At 56.7% G+C, this 17,476-nt stretch overlaps 1 protein-coding gene across 3 annotated transcripts in view; it reads right to left on the reverse strand.

Annotated features, from left to right (window-relative positions):
- MIGA1 (mitoguardin 1) overlaps nt 1-9,821 on the reverse strand; it is a 43,525-nt gene extending 33,704 nt beyond the window's left edge. For 2 of the 3 annotated variants that reach the window (XM_075615755.1, XM_075615753.1), the window contains exons 1-6: nt 9,577-9,821; nt 5,707-5,859; nt 3,344-3,524; nt 2,761-2,891; nt 2,049-2,175; nt 1,704-1,840 (exon numbers count right to left, since the gene is read on the reverse strand). In XM_075615755.1, coding sequence (XP_075471870.1) covers nt 1,704-1,840; nt 2,049-2,175; nt 2,761-2,891; nt 3,344-3,524; nt 5,707-5,859; nt 9,577-9,693 — 846 coding nt within the window. In that variant the 5' untranslated portion in view covers nt 9,694-9,821. The remainder of the gene's footprint in view (nt 1-1,703; nt 1,841-2,048; nt 2,176-2,760; nt 2,892-3,343; nt 3,525-5,706; nt 5,860-9,576) is intronic. The other variant, XM_075615752.1, reaches the window with a different exon arrangement.
- Between the last annotated feature and the right edge of the window lie 7,655 nt (nt 9,822-17,476).

Here is a 17,476-nt window from a genome sequence, read left to right on the forward strand (position 1 = left end):
AATTATCTCTGTAGGGTACAGTTACACGTCATGCCCATGAGTTCTTCTGGCAGCCTCTCTTATGGTGTACACAGGGCCGCCGAGAGGGGGAAGCAGCCGGTACTGGTGCCCCGGGCCCGGTGGCGGCAGGGGGCCCATTGGCCGGACAAAGCAGTTGCCGGTGGGCCCCGGCTCTCCCCACCTGCAGGCCTCTTCCTCTATCCCACGCCGGGCCCTCTGATGTCAGTGCGCGACGGGCCTCTCTGACGTCGGCGCGCGACGGGCCTCTCTGACGTCGGCGCACCGGATGTGAGCTGGGCCCAGCTTCCGGCGCCATGAGGCCGTGATTATACAGGAAAATGGGCGCGGCGCTCCTGAAAAAACAACTTAAAAAAAAACGAATAGCAGCGCACATACCTGCTGCGGTGTGCGCGCCGCGTGGAGCTGCAGGGCGGCCGTCTCCTGGCGCGATCTGCAGATTTTTTCTCGGCTGGTAACAGCCGCGTCACAGGAGCGGTTCTAGCCAATGAGGGTGAAGCGCTCATGGCCACGCCTCCTTGCCTGCTCTTCACCGGCTCCCTGGTATAATCACTATGCTGCTCGGCGGCAGCGCTGGGTGACGTCACAGAATAGCGCTGCCGCCCTGCAGCATTTGGTATAATTGAGCCCTGAGTGGGCGGGCAGGCGAGCGCTGATGTCAGAGAGTCCGGCGTGGGAAAGAGATAGAGGAAGAGGCCTGCAGGTGGGGAGAGCCGGGGCCCCCCAGCAGTCACAGTCACCCCTCCCTGGCAGTCACCCACTCCCGGCACTCCGACCACTCCGACCGTCTCCCGCACGATGTGTGAACATCCCTACTGCTGAGCTTCAAGAGATTAGGGAGGGTGTGGCGAACACAGCCCGGAGCTGGTTCGCCCTCATTGGCTGAACCAGCTCACGTGACGCTGACATCACGCGACTGCAGCCTCTAATCTCAAAATCACTTGTATCTCCAAACTGCAGCCGCGTCAGCGCGCCTCAGCGCCGCCAACTGCCGCAACTACCACGCTACCTTCCATAGACTACCATGGGAGAGTCCCTGACGTGCGCACGCACGTCGCCACGACGGCACCCTGACCACGGCCTAAGTGTGAGACGCAGGGGAGAGATATACATGCGGGGCGAGTGAGGAAGAGGGAGTGAGACGGGGGGGAGAGAAATACATGGGAAGAGGGTGGGGAATAGAGGGGGCTCGCGAGGTGTGAGATGAGGGGGGCCGGGGCAGGGGGGGGGGGGGGGCAGGCTATCTCTAGTCCTGGGCCCCGGGAAACCTGTCTGCAGCCCTGGATGTACAAATACGCACTTCCACATTCTCATGGCTGCTTTTGTCGTGTTCCGCAGCGTATCAATAATCATTCTGCAGGTGTGAGAGATTCAGCCATTTTCTTTAATACAAAGAACAGGAACACAGCTGCCAGAATTTTAATGGAAGTTTAGAATCCAGCATTGTACAAAACTACCCTGAAATTTGGAATTGATAGCACACGTTTACAAATATTATTGTTTAGAACAGGGGTGGCAAACTTTAGCCCTCAAGGGCCACCAACAGGTCAGGTTTTCAGGATATCCCTGCTTTGGCACAGGTGGCTCAATCACCTGTGCTGAAGCAGGGATTTCCTGAAAACCTGACCTGTTGGTGGCCCTTGAGGACTGGAGTTGGCCACTCCTGGTTAAGAGGCACGACTTACTTCAGCATTCTCCTCAGCTATAGCATCTCCTGCTCCCAGCTTGATGGCGCTACACCCGGCTTCATCCTCAGCTTGCCTGTTTCGAAAGGTCAAAGCTTGTTCCCATCGACGTAGGGCCTCCTCAAACAGCTCCATTCCTTCCAAAAGAGCACACAGGAGGGGGTTCACAGGGCAGTGTATGCATTACATTTCTTAAGATCTGACCAAGATGAATGCACAGCCAACATAAGACATCTGCTAAAGGTCAAAGACCAAAAATATGAACTGCTGCATACATGTGGCTGTCTTTGCAAGACATGCAAATAACACATACACATACCACCATGTTCCCTTAGTGATACCCACCCATTAAGTATAAATTCTCTGGAGTAGTAACTGGGATATTTACAAGCTTCATCTCATCCTCATCCGCTTTATCCCACGAATTAGGATTGATGCAGCCACAGCTGTGGCAGGAGTTAACGCTTCGCACCTAATAATAACAAGGATATTTCTACTAAAACAACAATTAGGAACTTCTCAGCAGATCGTTACAGGTCACCACAAGGATACAACACTTCCCCCCCCCCTGTAGAATATTACTGTATTTACAAATGAAGACATAGTTGTAAAGATATTAATGCAAAGACAGTCTTGAATTAGCTAAAATTGAAAAGTACAGAAGGCAGGATATATCCAAATAATAGTTTAAAGCAGGATTGTGGGGTCTAATTTCACAACGTTGAGATCAATTCCCACATTGGAAGGAAAAAAGGACAATATCCTTATTAATCACCAAATAGGAATAGCCTGTTACAGCCCAATAACTATATGTGCCATTTGGCGAATGAATAATGGCACGCACATAATTTGATTCCCCCCCCTCTAATTGATTACCAATATTAACGCTGTTCCATTTTATACTTTCCAATTTGGAGATGTACACGAATACAGAAAGTAGAAGAAGTTACTGCGCAGGGACCCTCTCCCCCCCACCCCCCGGGGGTCTCTGCATGATGGGACACACTTCAGGGGGTCTGCGTGATGGGACATTTCTATAGAAGGTAGCAGTACTCACAGAAGCCAAGCTCTGCACCGAACCAGAATATTTACTGTATGGTCCGCCATTCATGTATAACTGAGATCCCTTCTCCTTTGCAGAACTCAGAGACAGAGTTAAATTGTGTCTGCTACTAGAACAGCTGGAACCTAAAAATAAATAAATGATTAGCAAAACCTATGGAGTTTATCCACTGTCTCCCCACTCCCCTCCCCCACTCCACTCCCCTCCCCCACTCTATATACATATTGGTCTTATTCACATTGGCGCTTACTGGAAAACTACGTAGTACATAATATTGTTCGGTTTCAATAGCAGGTTTTGTAAAAATGAAAAACAAAAAATATACTGTACCTAGAAAAAATATTAGGGGCCGTATTCTATATCGTCCAAATTGTCAGGTCTTGGATGGAAATCCCAATTGTTTGTTTGTGTAATGCTCATGTGACATACAGGGAAGGGATTAGTATATTTCAAGAAGTGTGAATCGTGAACCGTGAGCAATATATTTATTGGCACACTTGTGTCAAAATTACTGATACAAAGTATTATGTTATCAAACCCCCTTTCTACCAAAGTATTATGTTATGCTTCAACACACCTTTTTCTGATGCAGAATTTTTGTTACAATCTAAAACGAGGTGCCCCGGCTCCCATGAGGGGATTTTGTTTTTCTTCTTTCCCCGTCTTCTTTTAAAGTGATGGGCGAGAAAGAGAAGTGATATTGCGCTGACTGCCGTTACTGCAAACAGCTTCCTCAGGCCGGGAGAAGAGGACTTCAGCTTGGAGACACAGATACAATATGTACAGTAACTAGCACATTAGGTCATGGGTAGCGCTACCAATATTCAAGCACATTTGGTTGTTTTAATAATATCACGGTGTTGAAGTGTATGAAACTGTCTTGCTCATAATCAGGGACATAAAAAGAAAATCCTTATATGAACAGAAATATCTTACATGTGTCTGTCCAAGAAGATGTCAGAAGTTCATGACACTAAAATCACTATAAATATTGTACATCATGTAACAGTCTAATTAGATTTGATGGGGAAGTGGCAGACAGACACGGGCCTACTGCACCATCACTGCTGAAGCCTTTTCTAAAGTGTAGAAGTCGTTAAGGCAGCAATCATACCCTCCCCCCAGAATCCCTATAGGAGTTTAACTGATGTAATGCGGGTGTCTTGTTCCGTGGCCATTTCCTGCTCCTCTGTTTATTTTTGTGTTAAAAGCATTGTTTTCTTAAATCTCTAGCATCTCAGGTTACCCTACTAACCACCGACTTCAAAATGGAGGTCTCCCCAGAGTGCAGTGACCTCCTGGGCACGTCTCCTGAAAAAGCATCCGATATTAAAAATAAAAACATCCCCTAAAAAAGGAGCAAGATGAGATCTTTTAAAGTTAAATAATGTGTAATTGTTTTGTTCTTTCTTCTTCTAATCCTTATTCTGCTATGCACCTGTAACCCATTGTTCAGCATGTAACTACATGTAACTATTCTTTTTAATGCAGTGGGTGATCCTATAGGAGTAAGGGATATTTATAGTAGGGCCACAAACTGAACTAGAAGGGGACAGCAAACCTTACAAATATTCTGTTTTCCTTTTCTAGTTATATTATGCTTCTGTCAGCCAAATAATTACAAATCTTATATTTTTTTAATATATCTCACGTTGGATCATCTTTCGCAGTTATACAGTAAATACAAATACAACTGGTGGGGGCATTTGCATGTCTCAGAAAGGTCTGCGCCCCTGCCCTTCCCCATTACCTCTTAGGCTACAGCCCAAGTCTTACCTGCAGCATGCGCGCCTGGTGGTTGAAAGCCGCGTTGTGCGGTTCTGTAGGGTAGCGATGAGATGCGCGGGGTGCGGGCCATGATGTGGCATATCTGCCCTTCCATTGGCTGTGCGATGACATGTGATCGCGTCACGGGAAGACAAAATTCTTGTCTTCCCTGCCAGTGTACGCATCATCGCGCTTTGCGCGCGCACACACACACGGCATCTGGGGCCTGCCCTATTGAGGGATGTGCTGTGGTGTGTGGCGCGTACACCGAAGATCTCACGCCACAGCCTACATTGCGGACTCAGCCTTATCAAACAGTGCTTCCACTACAGCCAGGGATTCTGGGTAATGACATGCAAATGAGCACAGTGTCACTCTTTACTTTTATCCATTTTAACATGGACCCCTTGTACTCTGTACAGCGGAGGGTTTTGTCACTTTTCTTTTTACCCACCGTAAGTTTTTTAAATGTCTTGTTAGTCACAGTTATACTAATTGAAGGGTACATAAGACAAGTAGCCAAGTTAATAAAAAGCTCTCATGTCTCAAAACCTTTGTTTTGTAAACTACGTACGAATAGAAACCCTCCCAGACTGGGCACAGTTATGTCAAACAACAACAGAGAAGGTAACCGCCCTCCTGTAGTTGATTATAGGGTGGCTGCACTAGGGGGAAGGGGTATAAGAGAAAGTAATGGTGTCTCAAACCTCCAGGCGGAGGGGAAGACGCCAGAACGTCCCCACGTTTGACACTGGTGGCGGGAGCTAAGTGAAGAAAAGTTTTTCTGGAAGCAAGTGACACAAAATGCAACAAAGAGTGGGTGATTGGAAGGTTTAAAGGTTAATAAAAAATGGTATTTAAACCTTACAATCATCCACCCGTATACTCGTGTATACTGCACAATTATGGACTCACCATTACCCGCTAGATCACTGAAACACAGGTGTGTCGAGTGCATCCAATGTGGGGACGTTCTGGCGTCTTCCCCTCTGCCTGGAGGCTCGAGATATTTCTGCTTTACATTTTACAGTAATGTCAGGTTTATCCTCTATCTTTCATAGCTAAAGTTACAGCTGGAGATTAGGGCTCAATATATAAGTGGTTCACAATCCGACATGATATCAGAGTAAAACAACATTCACAATACATTGTAGATATCAGATACCAAACTACCTGCGTAAAAGGATTGTAAAAGGAAAGAGGAAAGTCCAGAAGACGCAGAGTTGCCATGTTGAAAGAGTATGACGTATCGGCCACAGTGTCTTCTAACCTGGCCATACATCTCCTACGCCCGCCTCGGAGGGAGCTCCAGGTTTGTAGGAGTACCTGCGGAAGGAAAAATAGGACACATTATACACACTATACAATCTGGCTAGATAATAGAATGGTTTTGCAAATTACAAGAAGTCAAATGTGTACACTGAAGGGAAGCAGTGTATGGTGTCCTCTCAGTGTGGAAAATGTATCCAGTAGTGGTCCGATGTCCTATATGTGCGACGTCTCACTGTGCATCCTGATATTGGAACATTTATCCTCATTTCTCTGTTCTCAGGAGTACATCATTAGCGGTGGCGAGCAGAGAAGAGAGGTGAATGATTTACCCCAAGTCAGCAATTGGCAGAGAATACATTATCTACACTATCGGTCAGCACCACCCATTGTATTGATGCATTGCTGCTCCCACTGACTGGTTGGCTTTCAGGGAGTGCAGTTCATTTTTCTAATTGTGGGAGAGTGTAATCTCCTAAACAGAATTATACATCCAGCTCCTACTCATAGAAGCACAGAATCCCCATCACATCAGAACAGTATGAGATAAACATTTTCGTAAGGGTGTGTGAGTGTGAGTGTATATATATATATATATACATACAACCCCGCCTTTCCCTATTATCACCCAGCATACAGCACTTCCACTGCAGCAAGGGATTCTGGGAAATGACATGCAAATGAGCACACAGTGTCACTTTTTGCCTCAATAACCATTTTTAACATGGTTCCCTATAGGCTTAAGCTTGCTGCATGGTCACAACTTTGAGCACAGCCAGGGTTAAGGTGCATACCCAGAAAACCACCTGTGGAGGGTTTTTGTCACTTTTTTTACTCACCATAACTTAACTTAGTATTATGGTATAGCCTATCCCATAGCCTCTCTTGCATACCCAGTTAAAATCAACCCCACACTGATGAGACCCATCAAGGTCGAAACAGCTGTCTGTGGGTGGTTTTCTGGGTATCCACCTTAACCCTGGCTGTGCTCAAAGCTGTGACCATGCAGCAAGCTTAAGCCTATAGGGAACCATGTTAAAAATGGTTATTGAGGCAAAAAGTGACACGGTGTGCTCATTTGCATGTCATTTCCCAGAATCCCTTGCTGCAGTGGAAGTGCTGTATGCTGGGTGATAATGGGGAAAGGCGGGGTTGTAGACCTGCCTAAGACATACAGATGAGCATACAGTTATATTTGCATATTTGCTTTCCTGTGGAGGGTTTTTGTCACTTTTTTTACTCACCATAACTTAACTCAGTATTATATATATATATATATATATATATATATATATATATATATATATATATATATATTTGTGTGTGTGGTTGTGTGTGGTTGTGTGTGGTTGTGTGTGGTGTGTGGTGTGTGTGTGGTGTGTGTGGTGTGTGTGGTGTGTGTGGTGTGTGTGGTGTGTGTGGTGTGTGTGGTGTGTGGTGTGTGGTGTGTGGTTTGTGTGGTTTGTGTGGTGTGTGTGGGTGTGGTGTGTGGGTGTGGTGTGTGGGTGTGGTGTGTGGGTGTGGTGTGTGGGTGTGGTGTGTGGGTGTGGTGTGGGTGTGGTGTGGTGTGGGTGTGGTGTGGTGTGGGTGTGGGGTGGGTGTGGTGTGGGTGTGGTGTGGGTGTGGTGTGGGTGTGGTGTGGGTGTGGTGTGTGTGCGTGTGTGTAAAAGCCATGTTTAAATAAATCCCTTAAAGCAGCAATCCCCCTACTCGTAATACTGGTGTAACCCCCTGTGTGATGAGCTCAGGCACGGTCACACTGCCCCCTGGCTGGTTCCTCTCCAATGTGCTCTGGACATGTGACTGTGATGGACATGTGAGCAGCCAATAATAACAGCTGTGGAGGAGAAGGAGGGACTATGAGGGAGAGGAGCCTTTAAAAAGGGGGGGCGGCCATTTTAGATCAGATCTGCGCTGACCTGAGTGCTACCAGGTTTGTTCGCGCTAGGCTGCGCTTATAGTACTGCGCGACGTCAGGCTGCGGTCGCTGGAAAAATCAAATTGAGATGACTTCCGGCGATCGCAACCAAGCAATCGCTGCGTCGCGCTTAATATAAGCGCACGTGACGGTGGCAATGCATTTGTTTTGACGCGACGTCACTATAAGCGCAGCCTTATGCAGCCTTGTGGCAACCGAAGCAGAGACCCCCCCCCGGTCTCAGCTACAGTCCTAAGTCTGAGAGCTAAAAGCAGAGGGGTTACAGTGGTGATGTTACTGGAACATATCTCCGGAATCTGGAGGTCCCCAGAGCCGCAAATAGCACAGGTAAGCTCTGGAAGACCCCCCAATTTCAATCCTGTAAAAAAAGGGGGATTTAGAGGGCATGCACTATTGTTATCTCTGGGAACCCCAAAGTCCGGAGATATTTACCCACGGAAAACCAATAGTGTTTTGTTGACATCTGTGTTGTTGCCATTAGTTTTGCAACTGTATCATCCTTCAGCAATGTGATCCCATGCTGGCTACAACCTCACACATTGTATCGAGACATTGAACACGCACATGGAGAAGTATTAGGGAATGGAAGTAACTAAGATTGAGTCTGTACATGCAGCATGGCACAGCTTCAGCAAAAGCAAGGGGTTAACCCTTTCCCTGCCCGAGGCCGGCTGCAACAAGAAAGGGTAGGCAGCTGTGGGAACTACAAAGTGTCACAATACATGTGGTAGATCAGGAGTGGCCCACTCCAATCCTTAAGAGCCACCAACAGGTCAGGTTTTCAGGATATCCCTGCTTCAGCACAGGTGCCTCAATTAGTTGCTCAGACTTTGACTGAGCCACTGATTGAACCAGCTGTGCTGAAGCAGGAATAACCTGAAAACCTGACCTGTTGGTGGCCCATGAGGACTGGAGTTTGAGCACCCTTGGCTTAGGCAATGCTGCTATTTAAATATTAAGTCTGATAAAACTGCAGATTGACAGTTACAAGGATTTATTTAGAGTAAACAACCAGAAACACTTAAACTCGCTTATATGAAAATATAACTCATGAAAAAAAGGTTTACTACTAATAAATCAATATATACATAAACACCTGCACACACACACTGCTTCTTCCAGTAATGCAAACATTGAAGGCATCTTCCCTATACACAAGCATTGGTGGTTGCATCATTTAACTGTGCTACTTCCATGGAGGATAATCACATGAGGAAATAACCAGGAACGTGCTGCTTTTGTATTAGCAGTGGGTGCAACAAGCACCATGTCCCGTGTTTCTATAATGCAGTATATAAACAAACAGGCAATGTAACAATATATTACTAACAGCGTCTTAAAACCATGCGCACATGTGGCTGGGGTAAGAGCAGTGGGTGGGTATCTGGCTGGGGTAAGAGCAGTAGGTGGGTATCTGCCTGGGGTAAGAGCAGTAGGTGGGTATCTGCCTGGGGTAAGAGCAGTGGGTGGGTATCTGGCTGGGGTAAGAGCAGTGGATGGGTATCTGGCTGGGGTAAGAGCAGTGGGTGGGTATCTGGCTGGGGTAAGAGCAGTGGGTGGGTATCTGGCTGGGGTAAGAGCAGTGGATGGGTATCTGGCTGGGGTAAGAGCAGTGGATGGGTATCTGGCTGGGGTAAGAGCAGTGGGTGGGTATCTGGCTGGGGTAAGAGCAGTGGATGGGTATCTGGCCGGGGTAAGAGCAGTGGGTGGGTATCTGGCTGGGGTAAGAGCAGTGGGGGGTATTTGGCTGGGGTATCTGGCTGGGATATGAGGAGTGGCTGGCTCCATGCACTGCACAATGAGCTGATAGAGGAACATGCTGGAGCTTTACTTACAATCAGTGATATCCTCCCAGCTCTGATGGCTTCTAGGAGATGATAAGAGGAGGAGGAGGGGCAGTGAATGCTTCCGGGGGCAGATGCAGGCAACCTCTGCTCCTCTCTGATGTGCATCCACAAGCCTGTGCACCATGCACATCACACACCTGCAGAGCTGGGGCTGGTCTCAGTGCTTAGGGGGCTATCTTAGGAAATGCTTTAATACCCCCAGTGTGACTGGATGAGGTGCAGCTCAGTGCTGTACCACCTTTCCCCATGAGGATACAGGGCTCTCATGTATTGCAGGTGGGCTGATCTCATTCTCTCCCCCTCATATTTCCAACATGAATCTGAAATTAAATAACTGTGGGTGCAGTTTATTTGTAACGAGGCATCTGACACCCCAGGGTAACACAATACTGTGTAGCAATAGTCCATGCATACAATATTAACCCATCAGTGTGTAGCTGCTGGGGATTGCAGAAACAAGTATTCATTTGGTTAGTAACAATATATATATAAACGTATCAGTAATGTAGCAAAAGCAGCTATTGATGACAAGCTGAAACGTGTTACATCATCTATTAACCCTTTCCTTGTCAGCACACGTGCAAAACATTAAAGAGCATTGCAAAGAGCTTCCCCTGATTTATTTCTATGGCAGATCCCTGACTTATTTTTGTATATGAGTATTGTCCTTGCAGGACAAGGAGTGACACTGGTCAGGCAGTGGTTAATGCTACAGACTTGTATGGAAACAATGGGGAGTCCTAGTCTCTGGGAGGTTACAATGTTATATACAGAGAGTATATTATATGGGGTATGCATTGCTGGGACTGTGCATCCCAATGGCACGCCAAATATCATTCTATTTCCTAAGGGAATTCCTGTTTAATATAATCTATCCATTGCATTTACACAGCCTGCATCTCATGTTATAGGCGCCACAGGGTTGCATTGTATGATCCCACGTGTGCCACTAAACACAAGTATTCCTGTGCGGACCCCGGGGGTGTAGTGGCGCGGTGCGGGCAGGAGGTGGCGCTGAGTGATAACACCCTGACGCTGGGGGTGTAGTGGCGCGGTGCGGGAAGGAGGTGGCGCTGAGTGATAACACCCTGACGCTGGGGGTGTAGTGGCGCGGTGCGGGCGGGAGGTGGCGCTGTGTGGTAACTCCCAACCCCTGGGGGTGTAGTGGCGCGGTGCGGGCGGGAGGTGGCGCTGTGTGATAACGCCCAGCCCCGGGGGTGTAGCGGCGCGGTGCGGGCGGGAGGTGGCGCTGTGTGATAACTCCCAGCCCCCGGGGGTGTAGTGGCGCGGTGCGGGCGGGAGGTGGCGCTGTGTGATAACTCCCAGCCGCTGGGGGTGTAGTGGCGCGGTGCGGGCGGGAGGTGGCGCTGTGTGATAACTCCCAGCCGCTGGGGGTGTAGTGGCGCGGTGCGGGCGGGAGGTGGCGCTGTGTGATAACGCCCAGCTGCTGGGGGTGTAGTGGCGCGGTGCGGGCAGGAGGTGGCGCTGAGTGATAACACCCTGACGCTGGGGGTGCAGTGGCGCGGTGCGGGCGGGAGGTGGCGCTGTGTGATAACTCTCAGCCCCCGGGGGTGTAGTGGCGCGGTGCGGGCGGGAGGTGGCGCTGTGTGATAACTCCCAGCCCCCGGGGGTGTAGTGGCGCGGTGCGGGCGGGAGGTGGCGCTGTGTGATAACTCCCAGCCGCTGGGGGTGTAGTGGCGCGGTGCGGGCGGGAGGTGGCGCTGTGTGATAACTCCCAGCCGCTGGGGGTGTAGTGGCGCGGTGCGGGCGGGAGGTGGCGCTGTGTGATAACGCCCAGCTGCTGGGGGTGTAGTGGCGCGGTGCGGGCAGGAGGTGGCGCTGAGTGATAACACCCTGACGCTGGGGGTGCAGTGGCGCGGTGCGGGCGGGAGGTGGCGCTGTGTGATAACTCTCAGCCCCCGGGGGTGTAGTGGCGCGGTGCGGGCGGGAGGTGGCGCTGTGTGATAACGCCCAGCCGCTGGGGGTGTAGTGGCGCGGTGCGGGCGGGAGGTGGCGCTGTGTGATAACGCCCAGCCCCCGGGGGTGTAGTGGCGCGGTGCGGGCGGGAGGTGGCGCTGTGTGATAACACCCTGACGCTGGGGGTGTAGTGGCGCGGTGCGGGCGGGAGGTGGCGCTGTGTGATAACGCCCAGACGCTGGGGGTGTAGTGGAGCGGTGCGGGCGGGAGGTGGCGCTGTGTGATAACGCCCAGGCCCTGGGGGTGTAGTGGCGCGGTGCGGGCGGGAGGTGGCGCTGTGTGATAACGCCCAGCCCCTGGGGGTGTAGTGGCGCGGTGCGGGCGGGAGGTGGCGCTGTGTGATAACGCCCAGCCCCTGGGGGTGTAGTGGCGCGGTGCGGGCGGGAGGTGGCGCTGTGTGATAACTCCCAGCCCCTGGGGGTGTAGTGGCGCGGTGCGGGCGGGAGGTGGCGCTGTGTGATAACGCCCAGCCGCTGGGGGTGTAGTGGCGCGGTGCGGGCGGGAGGTGGCGCTGTGTGATAACGCCCAGCCCCCGGGGGTGTAGTGGCGCGGTGCGGGCGGGAGGTGGCGCTGTGTGATAACGCCCAGCCCCCGGGGGTGTAGCGGCGCGGTGCGGGCGGGAGGTGGCGCTGTGTGATAACGCCCAGCCCCCGGGGGTGTAGTGGCGCGGTGCGGGCGGGAGGTGGTGCTGTGTGATAATGCCCAGCCCCCGGGGGTGTAGTGGCGCGGTGCGGGCGGGAGGTGGCGCTGTGTGATAACGCCCAGCCCCCGGGGGTGTAGTGGCGCGGTGCGGGCAGGAGGTGGCGCTGTGTGATAACGCCCAGCCCCCGGGGGTGTAGTGGCGCGGTGCGGGCGGGAGGTGGCGCGGTGCGGGCGGGAGGTGGCGCTGTGTGATAACGCCCAGGCGCTGGGGGTGTAGTGGCGCGGTGCGGGCGGGAGGTGGCGCTGTGTGATAACTCCCAGCCGCTGGGGGTGTAGTGGCGCGGTGCGGGCAGGAGGTGGCGCTGTGTGATAACGCCCAGGCGCTGGGGGTGTAGTGGCGCGGTGCGGGCGGGAGGTGGCGCTGTGTGATAACGCCCAGCCGCTGGGGGTGTAGTGGCGCGGTGCGGGCGGGAGGTGGCGCTGTGTGATAACGCCCAGCCGCTGGGGGTGTAGTGGCGCGGTGCGGGCGGGAGGTGGCGCTGTGTGATAACTCCCAGCCCCTGGGGGTGTAGTGGCGCGGTGCGGGCGGGAGGTGGCGCTGTGTGATAACTCCCAGGCGCTGGGGGTGTAGTGGCGCGGTGCGGGCGGGAGGTGGCGCTGTGTGATAACTCCCAGCCCCGGGGGTGTAGCGGCGCGGTGCGGGCAGGAGGTGGCGCTGTGTGATAACTCCCAGCCGCTGGGGGTGTAGCGGCGCGGTGTGGGCGGGAGGTGGCGCTGTGTGATAACTCCCAGCCCCCGGGGGTGTAGTGGCGCGGTGCGGGCAGGAGGTGGCGCTGTGTGATAACTCCCAGCCGCTGGGGGTGTAGTGGCGCGGTGCGGGCAGGAGGTGGCGCTGTGTGATAACTCCCAGCCGCTGGGGGTGTAGCGGCGCGGTGTGGGCGGGAGGTGGCGCTGTGTGATAACTACCAGCCCCCGGGGGTGTAGTGGCGCGGTGCGGGCAGGAGGTGGCGCTGTGTGATAACTCCCAGCCCCCGTGGGTGTAGTGGCGCGGTGCGGGCGGGAGGTGGCGCTGTGTGATAACACCCAGACGCTGGGGGTGTAGTGGCGCGGTGCGGGCGGGAGGTGGCGCTGTGTGATAACTCCCAGCCCCCGGGGGTGTAGTGGCGCGGTGCGGGCAGGAGGTGGCGCTGTGTGATAACTCCCAGCCCCCGGGGGTGTAGTGGCGCGGTGCGGGCGGGAGGTGGCGCTGTGTGATAACACCCAGACGCTGGGGGTGTAGCGGCGCGATGCGGGCGGGAGGTGGCGCTTTGTGATAACTCCCAGCCGCTGGGGGTGTAGTGGCGCGGTGCGGGCAGGAGGTGGCGCTGTGTGATAACTCCCAGCCCCCGGGGGTGTAGCGGCGCGGTGCGGGCAGGGAGGTGGCGCTGTGTGATAACGCCCAGCCCCTGGGGGTGTAGTGGCGCGGTGCGGGCAGGAGGTGGCGCTGTGTGATAACGCCCAGCCCCTGGGGGTGTAGTGGCGCGGTGCGGGCAGGAGGTGGCGCTGTGTGATAACGCCCAGCCCCCGGGGGTGTAGCGGCGCGGTGCGGGCGGGAGGTGGCGCTGTGTGATAACTCCCAGCCCCCGGGGGTGTAGTGGCGCGGTGCGGGCAGGAGGGGGCGCTGTGTGATAACTCCCAGCCCCCGGGGGTGTAGTGGCGCGGTGCGGGCGGGAGGTGGCGCTGTGTGATAACTCCCAGCCGCTGGGGTTGTAGTGGCGCGGTGCGGGCGGGAGGTGGCGCTGTGTGATAACTCCCAGCCCCCGGGGGTGTAGCGGCGCGGTGCGGGCGGGAGGTGGCGCTGTGTGATAACTCCCAGCCCCCGGGGGTGTAGTGGCGCGGTGCGGGCGGGAGGTGGCGCTGTGTGATAACGCCCAGGCGCTGGGGGTGTAGTGGCGCGGTGCGGGCGGGAGGTGGCGCTGTGTGATAACGCCCAGCCCCTGGGGGTGTAGTGGCGCGGTGCGGGCCGGAGGTGGCGCTGTGTGATAACTCCCAGCCCCCGGGGGTGTAGCGGCGCGGTGCGGGCGGGAGGTGGCGCTGTGTGATAACTCCCAGCCCCCGGGGGTGTAGTGGCGCGGTGCGGGCAGGAGGTGGCGCTGTGTGATAACTCCCAACCCCCGGGGGTGTAGCGGCGCGGTGCGGGCGGGAGGTGGCGCTGTGTGATAACGCCCAGCCCCCGGGGGTGTAGCGGCGCGGTGCGGGCGGGAGGTGGCGCTGTGTGATAACTCCCAGCCCCTGGGGTGTAGTGGCGCGGTGCGGGCGGGAGGTGGCGCTGTGTGATAACGCCCAGGCGCTGGGGGTGTAGTGGCGCGGTGCGGGCGGGAGGTGGCGCTGTGTGATAACTCCCAGCCGCTGGGGTTGTAGTGGCGCGGTGCGGGCAGGAGGTGGCGCTGTGTGATAACTCTCAGGCGCTGGGGGTGTAGTGGCGCGGTGCGGGCGGGAGGTGGCGCTGTGTGATAACACCCAGGCGCTGGGGGTGTAGTGGCGCGGTGCGGGCGGGAGGTGGCGCTGTGTGATAACGCCCAGCCCCTGGGGGTGTAGTGGCGCGGTGCGGGCGGGAGGTGGCGCTGTGTGATAACGCCCAGCCCCCGGGGGTGTAGTGGCGCGGTGCGGGCAGGAGGTGGCGCTGTGTGATAACTCCCAGCCCCCGGGGGTGTAGTGGCGCGGTGCGGGCAGGAGGTGGCGCTGTGTGATAACTCCCATCCCCTGGGGGTGTAGTGGCGCGGTGCGGGCAGGAGGTGGCGCTGTGTGATAACTCCCAGCCCCTGGGGGTGTAGTGGTGCGGTGCGGGCAGGAGGTGGCGCTGTGTGATAACGCCCAGCCCCCGGGGGTGTAGTGGCGCGGTGCGGGCGGGAGGTGGCGCTGTGTGATAACGCCCAGCCCCCGGGGGTGTAGTGGCACGGTGCGGGCGGGAGGTGGCGCTGTGTGATAACTCCCATGCGCTGGGGGTGTAGTGGCGCGGTGCGGGCGGGAGGTGGCGCTGTGTGATAACGCCCAGCCCCCGGGGGTGTAGTGGCACGGTGCGGGCGGGAGGTGGCGCTGTGTGATAACTCCCATGCGCTGGGGGTGTAGTGGCGCGGTGCGGGCGGGAGGTGGCGCTGTGTGATAACTCTCAGCCCCTGGGGGTGTAGCGGCGCGGTGCGGGCAGGAGGTGGCGCTGTGTGATAACTCCCAGGCGCTGGGGGTGTAGTGGCGCGGTGCGGGCAGGAGGTGGCGCTGTGTGATAACTCCCAGCCCCTGGGGGTGTAGCGGCGCGGTGCGGGCGGGAGGTGGCGCTGTGTGATAACTCCCAGCCCCCGGGGGTGTAGTGGCGCGGTGCGGGCGGGAGGTGGCGCTGTGTGATAACTCCCAGGCGCTGGGGGTGTAGTGGCGCGGTGCGGGCGGGAGGTGGCGCTGTGTGATAACTCTCAGCCGCTGGGGGTGTAGTGGCGCGGTGCGGGCGGGAGGTGGCGCTGTGTGATAACTCCCAGCCCCCGGGGGTGTAGTGGCGCGGTGCAGGCAGGAGGTGGCGCTGTGTGATAACGCCCAGCCCCCGGGGGTTTAGTGGCGCGGTGCGGGCGGGAGGTGGCGCTGTGTGATAACTCCCAGTCGCTGGGGGTGTAGTGGCGCGGTGCGGGCAGGAGGTGGCGCTGTGTGATAACGCCCAGCCGCTGGGGTGTAGTGGCGCGGTGCGGGCAGGAGGGGGCGCTGTGTGATAACTCTCAGCCGCTGGGGGTGTAGTGGCGCGGTGCGGGCGGGAGGTGGCGCTGTGTGATAACGCCCAGACGCTGGGGGTGTAGTGGCGCGGTGCGGGCAGGAGGGGGCGCTGTGTGATAACTCTCAGCCGCTGGGGGTGTAGTGGCGCGGTGCGGGCGGGAGGTGGCGCTGTGTGATAACTCCCAGCCCCTGGGGGTGTAGTGGCGCGGTGCGGGCGGGAGGTGGCGCTGTGTGATAACTCCCAGCCCCCGGGGGTGTAGTGGCGCGGTGCGGGCGGGAGGTGGCGCTGTGTGATAACTCCCAGCCCCCGGGGGTGTAGTGGCGCGGTGCGGGCAGGAGGTGGCGCTGTGTGATAACTCCCAGCTGCTGGGGGTGTAGTGGCACGGTGCGGGCGGGAGGTGGCGCTGTGTGATAACTCCCAGGCGCTGGGGGTGTAGTGGCGCGGTGCGGGCGGGAGGTGGCGCTGTGTGATAACTCCCAGGCGCTGGGGGTGTAGTGGCGCGGTGCGGGCAGGAGGTGGCGCTGTGTGATAACGCCCAGCCCCCGGGGGTGTAGTGGCGCGGTGCGGGCAGGAGGTGGCGCTGTGTGATAACTCTCAGCCCCCGGGGGTGTAGCGGCGCGGTGCGGGCGGGAGGTTGCGCTGTGTGATAACGCCCAGCCCCCGGGGGTGTAGTGGCGCGGTGCGGGCAGGAGGTGGCGCTGTGTGATAACTCTCAGCCCCCGGGGTGTAGTGGCGCGGTGCGGGCCGGAGGTGGCGCTGTGTGATAACGCCCAGCCCCCGGGGGTGTAGTGGCGCGGTGCGGGCGGGAGGTGGCGCTGTGTGATAACGCCCAGCCGCTGGGGGTGTAGTGGCGCGGTGCGGGCGGGAGGTGGCGCTGTGTGATAACTCCCAGCCGCTGGGGGTGTAGTGGCGCGGTGCGGGCGGGAGGTGGCGCTGTGTGATAACTCCCAGACGCTGGGGGTGTAGTGGCGCGGTGCGGGCGGGAGGTGGCGCTGTGTGATAACTCCCAGCCCCCGGGGGTGTAGTGGCGCGGTGCGGGCGGGAGGTGGCGCTGTGTGATAACTCCCAGCCGCTGGGGTTGTAGTGGCGCGGTGCGGGCAGGAGGGGGCGCTGTGTGATAACTCCCAGACGCTGGGGGTGTAGTGGCGCGGTGCGGGCGGGAGGTGGCGCTGTGTGATAACGCCCAGACGCTGGGGGTGTAGCGGCGCGGTGCGGGCGGGAGGTGGCGCTGTCTGATAACTCCCAGCCGCTGGGGGTGTAGCGGCACGGTGCAGGCAGGAGGTGGCGCTGTGTGATAACTCCCAGCCGCTGGGGGTGTAGCGGCGCGGTGTGGGCGGGAGGTGGCGCTGTGTGATAACTCCCAGTCGCTGGGGGTGTAGCGGCACGGTGCGGGCAGGAGGTGGCGCTGTGTGATAACTCCCAGCCGCTGGGGGTGTAGCGGCGCGGTGTGGGCGGGAGGTGGCGCTGTGTGATAACTCCCAGCCGCTGGGGGTGTAGTGGCGCGGTGCGGGCGGGAGGTGGCGCTGTGTGATAACT

This window comes from Ascaphus truei, chromosome 10 (genome assembly GCF_040206685.1).
Source record: "Ascaphus truei isolate aAscTru1 chromosome 10, aAscTru1.hap1, whole genome shotgun sequence".
NCBI lineage: Eukaryota > Metazoa > Chordata > Amphibia > Anura > Ascaphidae > Ascaphus > Ascaphus truei.